General features: G+C 32.1%; 1 protein-coding gene across 1 annotated transcript; it reads left to right on the top strand.

The window, feature by feature from the left end:
• The first annotated feature begins 3075 nt into the window (after positions 1-3075).
• LOC149545455 (uncharacterized) lies at positions 3076-4319 on the top strand. Its single transcript, XM_089790665.1, has 2 exons — positions 3076-3509; positions 3781-4319. Exons 1-2 carry the CDS (start codon positions 3107-3109, stop codon positions 4137-4139), a joined length of 762 nt encoding a protein of 253 aa, XP_089646791.1. The 5' UTR covers positions 3076-3106; the 3' UTR covers positions 4140-4319.
• Positions 4320-14907: the final 10588 nt, after the last annotated feature.

Raw genomic sequence — 14907 nt, 5'->3', positions numbered from 1 at the left:
TAACATTAGCTTAAGACTAACATTCCAAATACACTTAAAACACACATGATTTAGTAGCATAGAAAACCATCAAATTCAACATTAATAAAACCAAAATATCCATTTTTTTGTTGAAACACACTGATATTGCTCCAACTTTATCTATATGTTAGAAAACCTTCAAATTAGCATAATACTGCACAATGTCTCAAAAGTAATCCTTGATGCTACAAAACAATTGTAAAATTTACTCTAAACAATGTTAAAGTTCTCACTTGATCATAATACAATGAAAACTCTCCATGCTGATTCCAATACCAAAGAAACTTTGAATGACAGAGAAATATTGCATCTAAATTGCAAACTCAATCCAAATATGCAAAAATATTTTAAATTGAATCCAAATATTATTAAACCTCTCCAAACTTAACTAGAACACCTAAAGTAAAAGCTTTGAATCCAGCCCAAATGTTGTGCTCTCCAAAATGGTCAAAAATGCATAAACCAAAAATAAGTTTGCACTGCTAAATCTACTGAATAAATTTTGGTAATATATCTTTCCACAATTTTTATTTTGAAGCTTAGCCAAAAAAATCTTCTAGAAAAATTAAATACTTGAAATTGTTGAGTAATATCTAAAAATATTTTGAGTGGGTTAAAAACCTAAAAATTGAAATTGTTCAGTCTAAAACTTATTATGTTCATATGCCTTATAAAGGCTCATAGGACCTTACAAATTCTTGTAATAATCTTAATGACAAATAGAAACTTATAGTTGACAAGTTCATTACTTTGCATACAACAAAAATAGACAAAATAATAATTGACAAGGCTAATTGATTCTTATTAGCAAAGCTTTCAAATTAGCATACAAATATAGGAGACACACATGGTTCTCCATCATGCTAATAAAAGAAGATGAAAGAAAGAAACTATATTTAATAATAAAAGAAAAACATATGAAGTGACCTATAGTTACTCTATCCTTTACTTATGAACCCGATCTTACATATCTAGGAACTAATCATGTGATCATGCAATCTTCCCAAATGAATGCTTGTTGTTGACCAACATCAAAGCATCTAAGAAGTATGAAATATATTTTTGACTCTCCACATAGTTCACCCAATATCCAAGCAACAACCACATACATACAAATGTGTCTCAAAATTGAGCCTTCAAAATGAAAATTTCACATTACCCACCTTTGCTACAATACATATATAATTATTTTTGAGCTCACTCAAAATGTTCTGGTTTTGTAATGAAAAACATCAATTTATTTTCTTCTACTTTTACAAATCAGAAAAGTTATTGTGAATTGTCTTATATGATTATGTTTTGAATATAAAAAAAAAAAACTAGATCTAGTTTTTCCTAAATTTCAAATGCTAGGAATATTAGCAACAATAGCATGCAAATTTCAACATACACTTAGAGCTAATTATCGAAACCAAAACAAAAAAAATATCTTCTAAAAAAGTCATAAATATACATTTAAAGGCCAATATAAAGGTTGAAGTAATTAGTTATAATATATTATTAGACTTCTATGAAATCATAATAAATTCATTACTTTGAAATGTCACAAAAATGAAAACTTTCTAGCTCACTCCAAGAGAGCTCTTCAAAAGTTGAGCCCCAAAAATATGGATCAAAATGCAATTAAGACAACAAGTAGTTAACTATGATTTATTTCATGCTTGTTATTTGCAACCTTCTATTTATTGACATAAAATCAAACAATAGAATTCAAATCTAGGACATATAACTGAAAAAACAAGCATAAATCTTATATGTATATGGTGCTTTGTATTTCTAACTCAACAAACTCTATTTGAATTCTTTTTGCAACTTTGAATAATTTGATCAAAAATATTGTGGAAAAATCAATATGTTCATCCTTTATAACAACACAATAAATATGTCAAAAAAATTGCTATTTTTTTCCAGGCCTCTCATGGGTTGTTCTTGTAAATATTAATAATTCTTGATTATGAAGTTAGGCATTATTGAAACCAAACTCCCTTCCACATAAAAATTATTTCAGAGAAAGATTACATTAATCCAAATGAAAAACCTTGCCAAGGAATAATAAAACAAAGTAATATTAATAAAAAAAAAGTAATTCATCTAAATAATTTTATAACACTATTTATTTTAAAATTATTTTAAATTACATTTATAACAATCATTTAATTAATTAATTATTTCTAGATCTGTACTTTTTTCCTCTTGTTTTATCCTTCCATCACTATTTTTCAAGCCCTACTTCTCTCTTTATGTACCTTTAATACTCCATCTATTTATTTCTTCCCTTTCACCCTATATTATCATCTTTTCATCTTTGTCATATTTCTTCTTCCATTTCTTCTTATATCTCTATCTAGCTTATCCTCTTTCATCTCTTCTTATATCTCCCTATAGCCTAATCTCTATTCTCATCATTCCCTCCCAATTATATATATATATATAAAAGATAGGAACTGTGAGGTTTACGTCTCTTTTTTTCTATCTACTCAACCTCGCACTTCTTTTAGTACAAGCCCCTCGCACTAGTCTTATGTCATACTAAGAGATATATATATATAATACTCAGAAACAGAATGCACTTAGAGAACACCAGTCCACACAAACTAAATCATAAAATATGCTATTCAAGATCGCCCCGCAGTGCAACATCAAATGTAACCATCAGATGGAGGCGAAATTTGACTCGTAATGCAACCATCAAATGCAGACATCAACTGTGGACGAAATTTGACTTTAACCAAATCATGACATTTGCTGCTCATACTCCATTCATTATCCATTATACAATTACGTTTGATCACGACAACCAATATTAAAGATGGACACGAAGTCCTTGGCACACGAAAGGGGGCCTTTGTGTGGCACAAAATTTAAAGAAATGCAGAAAAATGTATGATGTTTTTTTCCTCGTAGGTGTTTGACGAGGAAACCTTAGGGTTTTCTTTCTTGTTCTTGCCATGTGCTTGGAAACCTTAGGGTTTTCTTTCCTTGTTCTTCCCATGTGCTTGACAAGAAGAAAAGCACGAGGCTTGAATAACTACAATAAATAGCCAACGCAACTATCACAGCACTCGTCTTTTCATTCGAGATTAACATGGCTTTGGCAGGTGTGTCCACAGCCTTTTCGTTCATGAAGGCAATGATGAACAAGAAAGAGCTATTTGCCACTGGACAATCTGGGGACGGGCGAGAGAAAGCTTTGCTGGACCATGTCCTCAAAACGGCTGAGAAAGGCAATCCTCAATCAGTCATTAGTGTAATGGATGCTTATGCAAAGACTTCTAGCTGGTGCATGAATATTGGCAACGACAAGGGACCCATTTTAGATAAAGCCCTCCAGAAGTATAATCCAAGGGTGCTTCTTGAGCTTGGAACATTCTGCGGGTATTCTGCTGTAAGGATCGCTTCGCAGCTCCACAGGGAGGGTAGTAAGCTTCTCACTTTTGAGATGAACACGGATAACTGCAACATTGCTAGGAAAATTATTGCGCATGCAGGTGGGTTCATTACAAATTATTTAATTTTATTAGTAGATTGACAAGAATCTGTTGAGAACATTTATTTTTGAAACGAGGTATATGACTGAAGTTTTGAAGTTTTAAAAAAATTATATAGTTCAATTTTTTTATGGAGGTTTTCTATCGGTCTCGTCCTTTTCAATATCGGAACCACACACTCAGCGAAATTTATCTCTGGTGGGCACGTGCTCATGTTTATGATAATAAACCACATGGTGCCTGATATTTGAAATATCTGTTTGGCATGCAGGGCTGTCGTCCAAAGTGGTTTCGGTGGAAGGAAAATTCAACGACAATATTGACGTAGCCAAGCAATTTCTGGAGGAGATGAAGGCATCTTACTTTGATTTCGTGTTCATCGACCACTGGACACAGAGCTACATGCCAGACTATCTTCTTCTGAAGGAGAATGGTATGCTGGGAAATGGCAGTGGAGTGTGTGCAGACAATATGGGGTATTTCATTGGACCTGCCGACTTCAGGAAATACGTGAAAACGCATCCGGAAGAACTTGAGACCGTTGAATACAAAAGCAGTATGGAGTATCTTTGGTGGTTCCCAGATAGCGTCACTGTTTCTACTTTTAAGCTACCCGCTAAGTTGTACTGAAAAACTGCTCTCAGGCTTTCTTTCTTCTACGAGTGAAGAAACAAATAAATAAATAGCAGTATGTTTCTGTCGGCCCTTTAAAATTGGTAAAAGAGTGAATCTTTTTTAATAAAAGAGCGGCGATGTTTCAATCCTTTCTTATAATGTATAAGAAAAGATTGTTGGAACGTATTTAGAATATTTCTTCAGAATTTGTGACATGGAGTATTAGTTTTCTTTAATATTTTGAAAAATGATAGATGGATTTTTTTTGGGTATTGGATAAATAATATATAGAATTATTATGAATAATGTGATGATTTGATTGAATAATGTTTAAAAGTGAAAGGGTCAATGTATAGTTTAAAAATGTTAGAATGTGAAAAATAATTTTGTCACTTGTTTATTTTCTTAGTTGTGTACAAATCAGTTTGATTTGAATATTTATGAGGTGCTAGACTAGATAATCTCAAGATCTTAGATCATTAGTTAAAAATTAACAATATAATTTGTAATTAAAAATAAGTGCACTTTGTCAAAATTTAGGAAGGCATTAATACAATTTTACATTTATGTGCACAATTACTAAAAAGGATTTAGGTGTTGTAAAGCATGTGAATTTTTGAATTATTGGTTCTCCCAATGTTATTTTCAATTCACCCATAAAAGATAAAACACAACTTAACTATGAGTGCTAGAAGAGATCATCTAAATACAAAATTATAGTTATTATTTGGATATTAAAAAAGTATACAAATTAGATCTAGGTGTAAATTGGAACTGTATATATGGAAGTTATAATAAATATTGCAAGTTATTATGAGCATGTATCTATGATATAATATCATTATAGTAGCAAAAAGTGCCTAGATTGGAGAGATAGATTATGAAAACTATAAGAAAATCTACAAGTAGTTATTTTGGGCTTCGTGCATGATTCTTATAAGGTAGGAATGTAATTTTCCCAAGTGATTTATCTACCTATTTTTTGTGATACCTCAATGGTATTCGCTCCCAAAATTATCCATAAAATAGAGAGTTAAGCTAGTGGTAATTATCAAGTATTGATATCTAGATATTGTCAAATTCTAAATGGTTGGAGACTTAAGCTAGTGGTAGTTATCAAGTTTTAATATCTAGATATTACTAAATTCTAAATTGTCCAACAATGAAGTTCATTTTTTTCCAAATATCCTTTGATTAGTAATATATTTCTTAGTCGAACACTTGGTCCTCTCTAGTTATATATCATTCTACCTATGAAAATGTACCAATCAAATCATCAAGAATTTTTTTTATTCATTTGATTCAATAGGATATTTATTAAATGAATAAATATAGGCTATATAAAGTCATTTGTTTCCTAATGAACTACCAAAACTTGTTTACTAGAGCATAACTTCCCAACAACTAAATTGTTTTATTCATATAAACTAACTTATTAATGTAATGTACTTCAACATTCCTGTCTTATTATATTGATTAGAATAAGAATGGAAAATTACAAGGTTTTTTAGCCAAGCCCTTACGGAGACATTGATATTGTAATCCATTGATCCTTATTAGCACTAACTGTATAATCCAATTTCTCTACTTTCAAAACCTTCGTCCAGGTCAAAATCCTTGAAAACATTAGGTTACCAATCTTTCTAAAGAAAAAAGAAGAATCCTATAAGTCTTTATTAGATTACAAAGGGGTTGAAGAAAACTTGGGTGAAGGAATACGAGAAAAAGAATCAGTTAAGTCATTTGAAGGTAGAACACCATCCTCTAGTGCAAAGGATTCATCTTCAAACCAAGCATTTTTTTTTTGTAGGGGTAGTATACAATGCAAAATCCTTTAGCAATTCCCTACAGTCGTTAGTGGTATGATGAATTTACACATTATGGTGTAATATTATATTATGTAGGCTTTTATAAAGCTATTAAGAAATAAAAATAACTCTATGATAACCACTCTAGAGATTTCAAGATACACATCTAGTTTTTCTTAGTCATAACCAATGGAGAAACAATAATCAATGAGTATTGAATAATCGATGACAAGACACTATTCCTTTCATTAGTAAAAGTGCTACTTAAATTTTTGATGAAAACAACATCTATTTTACAATGATAAATACATGAAATTTATTTGATTTTAAGTTGTTTCTTTTGATTGAGTATTTACAAACTATCAAGCAATTCTTGTGAATCATGTAGAAGAATGTTGAAATACTTTTTCTAGTGAATCATGTAGAATTAGACAAAACTATAATACAAACCTTAACCAATCAAAATGGTCAAAGTAGACATGTCTAGTGTATTACCTTCTATCCCATTGTGGGTATTATTTTTTGAAGATGTTCAAGTGTACATTCAGTATAAAATTGAAGGGTTGGGATTAGAAGCAATCAAGAATAAATACAAAGTTTTTTGTGTAGATGGAATATTGAAAGATGATCGCAAACATCTACAAACCAAAGGTTTATCTTATGTGGTGGATATTCCAATAAAGTTCCATCCATGTTGGATATAGTATGTGTTGTTGGGTAACTCAGCACCCACTGAGTACTGCAATAACTCGACACCAACTAAGTGCTACAATAACTCGGCACCAACTAAGTGCTACAGTAACTCAACACCAACTTAGTGCTATAGTAACTTGGCACAAACTGAGTGCTATAGTAACTCGGCACTGAGTGCTATAGTAACTTGGCACCAACTAAGTGCTATAGTAACTCAACACCAACTAAGTGCTGTAGTAACTCAGCACCAACTTGTAGAATGAACAAAAATGAGTAGGATAACAAGGTAACCCAGGATGCTCCTACATAAACAACCGAGGTTGAAAGAAATGATTCTCCTAAATCATTGAGATGTCACAATCTAAGTTGAATCCAACTCAGATTGAGAAATCCATGAAGCATCTTCAATAGGCCTATTTTTCCAATTCACCAAAGATTCATAATAATCTTTTCCTCTTGTGCTCTTGCCATCTCTTTGATCCAATATCTATTCAACTTCTTCAATTTTCTTCCTAGGATAATCTTCTGATACAACAACTTCATCATCTGACTCATGATACTTATACAAGTCAGCAATATTAAATATAGTAGATATATCCATGTCATCAGGTAACTCAACTTCATAAGCATTACCATTTTCAAACTTCTTCAAGATCTTACAAGGTCCAAATTTCTTCATCTTTAGCTTACTTTATATTCCAACCTCAACTTCACTTCCTTATGCAAAGACTCCATAAAATTAGAAAAAATCTTCTCCTACAGGGCTTCTCTTTTCTTCACCAGCAACATCTCTCAAATCTAATACTCCTCTAGGCTTCATTCCAATAAAAATCTCAAAAGATGTCTTCCTTGTACTCTTATTCATAGAATTATTATATGCAAATTCAGCTTGTGCCAATACCATCTCCCAATTACTTGGCTTATTCTCAACTAAACATCTCAGCAAATTACCCAAGCTTCTATTCATAACCTCTATCTATCCATCTGTTTGTGGATGGAATGTAAAACTAAACTTCAATTTAGTACCAATCTTCTTCCACAAAGTCTTCCAAAAATAACCAACAAACTTACAGTCTCTGTCTAAAATAATGCTTCTTGATAATCCATGCAATCTCACAATCTCTCTAAATAAAAGTTCAGCAACATGCTCTGCATCTGATTTCTTACATGGTATGAAATGAGCCATCTTAGAAAATATGTCTACTACAACAAATATGGAATCATACCCCTTCACTATCTTAGGTAATCAAAGAACAAAATCCATACTGATGTCACTCCAAGGTTTTAGGAATAGTAATAGGTGTATACAAACCAATATTTTGACTCACTTCTTTTGCAATTTGACAAACTCCACAACTCTTTACAAATTTCTAAACATCCTTATACATTTGTGGCCAATAATATTTCTCTTTCAGCAAAATCCATGTCTTATCAATTCCAAAATATCCAGCCAATCCACCATTATGCTTTCCCTTAATCAGATTCAACCTCATAGAACTTCTAAGAATACACAACTAAATGCTTTTGAACAACATACCTTCTTGAATGAAATACTCATCATAATTATGTGATCTGTCAGATTTGGTGATCTGCACTCTCTCCACAGCTTAGAAAAATAAGATCAATATCATACAACTATTTCATTTCATCAAAACCAAGAACTTCAACCTTCATTTTAGTCAACAAAGAATGTCTTCTACTCAATGCATCAAAAACTTTGTTAGTAACTCCGCTCTTATGCTTAATAAAAAATGTGAAGCTCTGCAAGTACTCAAGCCACTTCATATGTCTTTGATTCAATTTATGTTGACTTCCCAAGTATTATAAAGCTTTATGATCAATATACAACACAAACTCCTTAGGAATCAAATAATGTCTCCACTTCTTCAATAATTGAACAATAGCATAAAACTCTTTATCATACACAAAACACTTCCTCTTAGCATCATTTAACTTCTCACTAAAGTAAGCAACAAGTTTACCTTCTTGAATAAATATAGCTCCTATTGCATTACCACTTGCATCACATTCAACTTGAAATACTTTGTTGAAATCAGCCAAAGCCAATACAGGTAATTCAGCAACCTTTTGTTTCAAAGTCTCAAAACTCTTATCAGCTCCATCTATCCACTTGAATTTCTTTTTATCTCCCCTCATTGTCTATGTCATAGCATTACAAAAAACACTAAAATTCTTTATAAACTTTCTATAAAAACAAGCCAAAACATGAAATGGTCTTACTTCACCCACATTCTCAGGTGTAGGCCACTCCAAAATTCCTTTAACCTTCTCAAGATCCATCTTCAATCCATCAGTTGAAATCACAAATCCCAAATACACAATCTCCTCTTGCGTAAAAGAACACTTTTTCAGACTAATCAGCAACTTTTCCTCTTTCAACCTCTACAATACTTTTCTAATATGCTCAAGATGTTCTTCCTTTGTCTTACTGAATATCAAAATATCATCCAAATAAAAAATCAAAAACTTACCCAACAATCTCTTCAGAACTTCATTCATCAACCTCATGAAAGTACTAGGTGTATTAGTCAAACCAAAAGGCATAACCAACCATTCATACAAACCATCTTTTTTCTTGAAAGAAGTCTTCCATTGATTACCTTCTCTAATTATAATTTGCTAATAGCCACTCTTTAAATCAATCTTGGTAAAATACTTTGTTCCACTCAAACAAGTCATTATGTCATCCATCCTCGACATAGGAAACCTATATTTCACTATGATTTTGTTAATAGCTTTGAGTCAGTACACATTCTCCATTCTCCATTCTTTTTAGGTGCTAACATATCAAGTATAGCACATGGAATCAAACTTTCTCTGATCAAAACTTTCTACAACAACTCATGCACTTGTCTATTAAGTTCTTCATTCTCTATAATTGTCAATCTATATGGTGCTTTGTTCAGCAAACTAGCTCTAGGAACTAGATCCATACAATGACTTATGCTTCTTACTGGAGGTAAATCATTAGGAATATCCTTAGCAACAATATCCTTATACTTATTCAGCAATTCTATAATTTCTACAGTTGCAACTTTTTAACCAACTCTTCTGATACCAAATTTGTAGATCTTCCACTATCAATGATCACTTTGCAACATTTTCCATCCATCTTACATCTTGTCTTGAAAAGACTTCTCCTTAAAAAATGTTCCTCATCACTTCCCTTATTGCATAAGGTTCTTCTCACCATTAGATTTTCTCCAGCCTTAGGTCCACTTGGTGAACCCTCATCATCTCCTTGGATCACAATATTCCCACTTTCAAAGGATCTACATTCAAAATATCTATGTCCCTCTTTACCACATCTGAAACAATTTCCATGAAATCCACCTCTAGAATAAGAATTACCTCTTCCTCGATAAGAATTAGTACCTCCTTGGTAAGAATTACCACTTTTCCATTCGATTTTGCCTTTATCATCATTCTTCCATTCAAATTTGCCTTTATCTTGCGCAAAACTATCAAATCTACCATGTTCTCCATAAGATCTACCTCTACCTCCCTGGAATCTACCACCTCTACCTCTTTGTCTTTGTTCATGCTTCTTTGCTAAGATCTCCTCAGCTTTCAAGGCATGTTGATATGCTTCTTCAACACTTTTTAACTTCATGAAACTTATTTCATCTTGAATTCCAAATCTCAATCCATTTATGTACCTTGCAATTTTCTCAACATCATCATCCACATGTCTAGATTTGATGTCTAATCTATAGAATTCCTTGGTATACTCTTTCATAATCATGTCCTTTTGTTTCAAATTTTTCATCTTGTTAGGTAGTAGGAAGGAATTTTTTCTTTACCTTGTTCACCATCTTTGGCCAAGTTTTAATCTTCTCTTTTCCTCTCCTTTTTCTATCAGTTTGCAAATTTTCCCACGATGCATGACCTTTCAACCTAGTGACTTCAATCTTCACCTTTCTATTATCAAGAGTGTTTTCATACTCAAAGAACTTCTCCATGTTTGAGATCCAATCCAACACAGCCTTGGTAACAAAATTTTCATCATAAGGAACAACTTCTACATCAAACTTTGAATTTTCCCTAGACAACACTCGAAACAATCTTTCCTCATCTTGATCTTCTTTAGGTTTTGGATTATGGTTTGGTGTTGCTGCTTCATCAACATTTCCATCATCAAGATGTGTTCCTCTTGTCTAGGTTGTCTCCATAGCATCTAATCTGACTGCAATTTGTCTCAACTGATCCAATATGGCATGATCAATATTTCCTCTACCATGAACCATCTTTAAAAATTAGGTTCTTGCTAGATCGTAACCCTTTATAAGTTATAGGTCAAATCCACAAATTTGCAACCCTACAACCAAATCCAAATTAGGGTTGTACATAATCCAATCTCCACAAGGATGAACCTCAAGATCTAATACCACCTCACATACGAAAGAGGTGAATAACTAGGGCCAAAGGCTCACCTAGCTATCCAAACCACCCAGCAAGAGTTAACACAGCAAAAGCAAACACAAAGGAGAACAATCAAAGGAGGAAGAAGAGTGAAATACTTTTATCTATTCATCAAAATATATTCATACATGCCTAGCTATAAGGCCTTCTAGGTTATGACCAAATAAAAATAAATTCACATTCAAATATCCAACAAAAAATTCACACTTTTTATTTTTGCTCTCCAATCTCTTCCCAAAAACTTGTCTAACTCTAAGCCTAAACACTATATATACTTGCCAAAATGACTTGCAGATCATTCTAGAATATTACATAAGAGGAAGGCCAATCCAACAATAGTCTAGGCACATCCCAAGAAAAGATCTTAAGATAATTGTTGCAATCAAAATAAATCCTGTAAGTTAGCTCCTAGAAATCACATCCAAATGCTGACACTCAGCATATGTAGGAAAAATCAACACATGAAGGGTCACTTGGCATACACTGGGTAACTCGGCACATGAAGAGTCACTTGGCATACTCTGGGTAACTCGGCACCAACTGAGTGCTATGGTAACTCAGCACCAACTAAGTGCTACAATAACTTGGCACCAACTGAGTGCTATAGTAACTCGACAGCAACTGAGTGCTATAGTAACTCAACACCAAGTGAGTGATACAATAACTCAGCACCAAGTAAGTGCTATAGTAACTCAACACCAATTGAGTGCTACAGTAACTTGGCACCAACTAAGTGCTACAGTAACTCAACACCAAGTGCTACAGTAACTCGGCACCAACCAAGTGCTACAGTAACTTGGCACCAACTGAGTGCTATAGTAACTCAGCACCAACCTTAATGGAGGTACAACTGGAGCTAGTCCCTAAGGATGGTAAAGAATTTTATGAGTCTCACAAGAAGAATTTGTAGTTAAAGACTAAAAATTCCATATTTCTTATTGAGGATATTAAAAAATAGTACAATGAAAAAATTGAAATGTGGACAAATATTCTAAAGTCTAAGGAAGCTACACCACCAATAGAATAATTCAAACATATTCAAGAGGGTGATAAATTTAGTATTGAGTGAATAACTAGAATTTTGTTCAAGATGTTCTCATATAGGTACATGATATTAAATATTAAAGCATATAGATCCCACTAGCTAGTAGAGATAATGCTAAATTTGGTGACATAACTAGTAAAAGATAATCTACTAAGGCATATGATGGATTAGTGATCCCTAAGAAGAAGGAAGAAAAGATTGTAGAAATTTAGGAAAAAGAAAGACAAGTAGAAGAATACCATGTGAAAAGAAAATTAATTCTTGAGATAATTGTAAGGTAAAGGCACAAATTGGTGTAGATCCTTGTAGAAGATGAAGATCATTTAGAAAAAAGAAGAAATGATTCCTACACCAGTAGGAATTTCTAAGATGAATGCTAAGGAAATATTTGAATATTAAAAAAATGTGAAGAGGAAGGCTATAAGAGACAAGGTAAGACTTAAGAAGAATAAGGAAAGGGTCTTAAGAAAACATAGAAATTTTTACTAGAATTAGTCCTTGATGCACCCTAAAATGTAAAAGATTTAATAATAGATTAGTTGGACCCTCTAAGATTTTTTTTAGCAAGGTCTATATTTTGATATAGATAAAATAATCATTGGTGAGGAGATTTTAGAGAATAAAATGGTAAGGAAAATGATGGATAAAGTCACTAAAGATTAGGAGAAGATATAAGATTTTATAAAGGACACAAGGTCAAGATTGACTAAAGATAGAAAATAATTCACAAACATATCAAAGTACACAAGCTTGCTAAGGATTTGTAATATAAGAAAGGATAATTTTAAAAGGATTTGGAAAGCCTAAGTGGTCAGCTTGATCTAATTTTAGGCTTAGTCACTACATATAATGGAGAGGTTTAGAAGATTCTACATCAGATAAGACAAAAACAACAAGAATGGGATTTTAAAAAAAAAAAAAAATTGGAGCTATAATCCTATATATCACCAATTGTAGAGGTTTTTTGAATAAAAATTAAGGAAGGAGGAAGAAGCACTTACATTTCCAAATACTATGTCCATAGAAAGTTTGGATGAGACAAATACAAAGATTCATGAGAAGATTATTTCTCTTAGTTACCTAAACACATGGAAGACATCTATGGAAGTAGAAAAGATGAATTAGAATGTAATATTTGACAAGTTTTAAATATATAATACTTAATGTTAAATCATTACACTTGTTAGTATTTTTCAACTATTGAACAACAAAAGCTCAATACCAATATAATAATACTCACATAATCTAACGGTTAGCTACTTCCTATCAACAATTATGTGTCTAAACCATTTGGAACCAACTTCAACAAAACCAAGATTGACTTTCTACTCTTTAGGCTTTGCAGAACCAAGGTGGGTATACCTAAGGGATTATTCAGAATGAATGTTGTTGTAAGAGAAATTTATTAGTTTCATTCTTATTCTCATCTTCTATCCTTGGCATATAGATAGTTTATTGATTTCTTCACACTTTTAGATGATATACACCCCTTACAAAAAAATTTGGTCATAATTCTTCTCAAATTTGCAAGTACTTCCAACAATAGCAGCTAACTAAATCTAAAATGTTTCATGCAAACAAGTGCTAACCACCATTTAAACTCTTCATAATAGTAACATAAAGTTGATTTTGATTTTAAATTTGATACTCACTCATGATCTACCTATCTGTAGACTCAATTAACTAGATTAGTGCCTATTCCATCAGGATTTAGAGTTTACTCAAATTTATAAATCTGATTTGTTCCATTACAACAAATATTATCAGCAGTTCTTACTAGAATTCATTCTTATAGACATCCTCTCTACTACCATGACAATCCCTTCAAATTCACTAAAGCATTTACTAAATTCATTGAATCAATAGCAATAATGAATTGACATGCAATCTAAGTGAATTGCATTCAAGTGGAAAAGCTTTGCTCATATAATATTAGAACAACTAGGTAATGGCAAAGGAGACAAAATTCAGTAAGAACAAATATTGGGACAATTCAATTGTGTATTAATTTTCTTTGAAAATTTTATACAATTGTAGTAAAACTTAGACTAACTCTAGAAAAAAAACAAAAGGATCACATGACATCAATGTCTTCTTAGAAAATTTATAAAGAAGATACATCATAAAGTTTGCTAGCATAACTGGACTGTCCAATATCAAAGTAAACTAAAATTTACATTAGAAATCAAACCCTTCTCTAGCCCTCGAATCTCACTTATAAAGTGTGAGATGCAACAAGCTTCAGGCATAGAGAACTAATAGGTGTCCTTTTACGAAGTATATTTACATTTTTCTAATAGTCACAAAAGGACAAAAACTTTGTGTAACAAAAAGTTAATACATCCAGTAATTCTTGAAAGTTAATACATCAAGTAATTCTTTGGTGGGTCTTATTTCTATTACATCTTCACAAGTTATTAGTTCTTTGGTTGGCCACTACTATTCTGAATCTTTGATGTAGCTACTATAGTGGCCAATGATGAATCTTGTTGTAGAACTTTCAAATCAATTTATACCCAAGGGTTTTCACTATTATCATCCTTGGGCTTCCAAATCTGTAATTGAAATTGATTTCTGACCTTTATTCTTGTCCTCTCTCTAATCTACTATTGTTATATCAATAATTTGTACTTCATTCTCCTACACCTCATCATCATCTATTTAAGCTTCTTCTAACTGTTCATCGAGAGCAATATCTACCATCCACTTGTCAAAAAGTGTGTCATCTAGCCAATCAAATTATATAACATCTCGTTGCTTCACTATCAATATCAATAAAATCTTGTTTCAAAGA

This window comes from Cupressus sempervirens, chromosome 7 (genome assembly GCF_028749045.1).
Source record: "Cupressus sempervirens isolate cs-2001-9-10 chromosome 7, ASM2874904v1, whole genome shotgun sequence".
Taxonomy (NCBI): Eukaryota; Viridiplantae; Streptophyta; class Pinopsida; order Cupressales; family Cupressaceae; genus Cupressus; species Cupressus sempervirens.
Note: the sequence above shows the minus strand (reverse complement) of the source record. Positions and strands in the feature narration are given on the sequence as shown.

What these genes read in the sequence shown, in the direction of transcription:
- LOC149545455 (XM_089790665.1), top strand. Translation starts at nt 3,107, where the DNA reads ATGGCTTTGGCAGGTGTGTCCACAGCCTTTTCGTTCATGAAGGCAATG. An exon ending in GAAAATTATTGCGCATGCAG is followed by an intron (nt 3,510 to 3,780) that starts GTGGGTTCATTA and finishes TTTGGCATGCAG; the next exon opens with GGCTGTCGTCCAAAGTGGTT.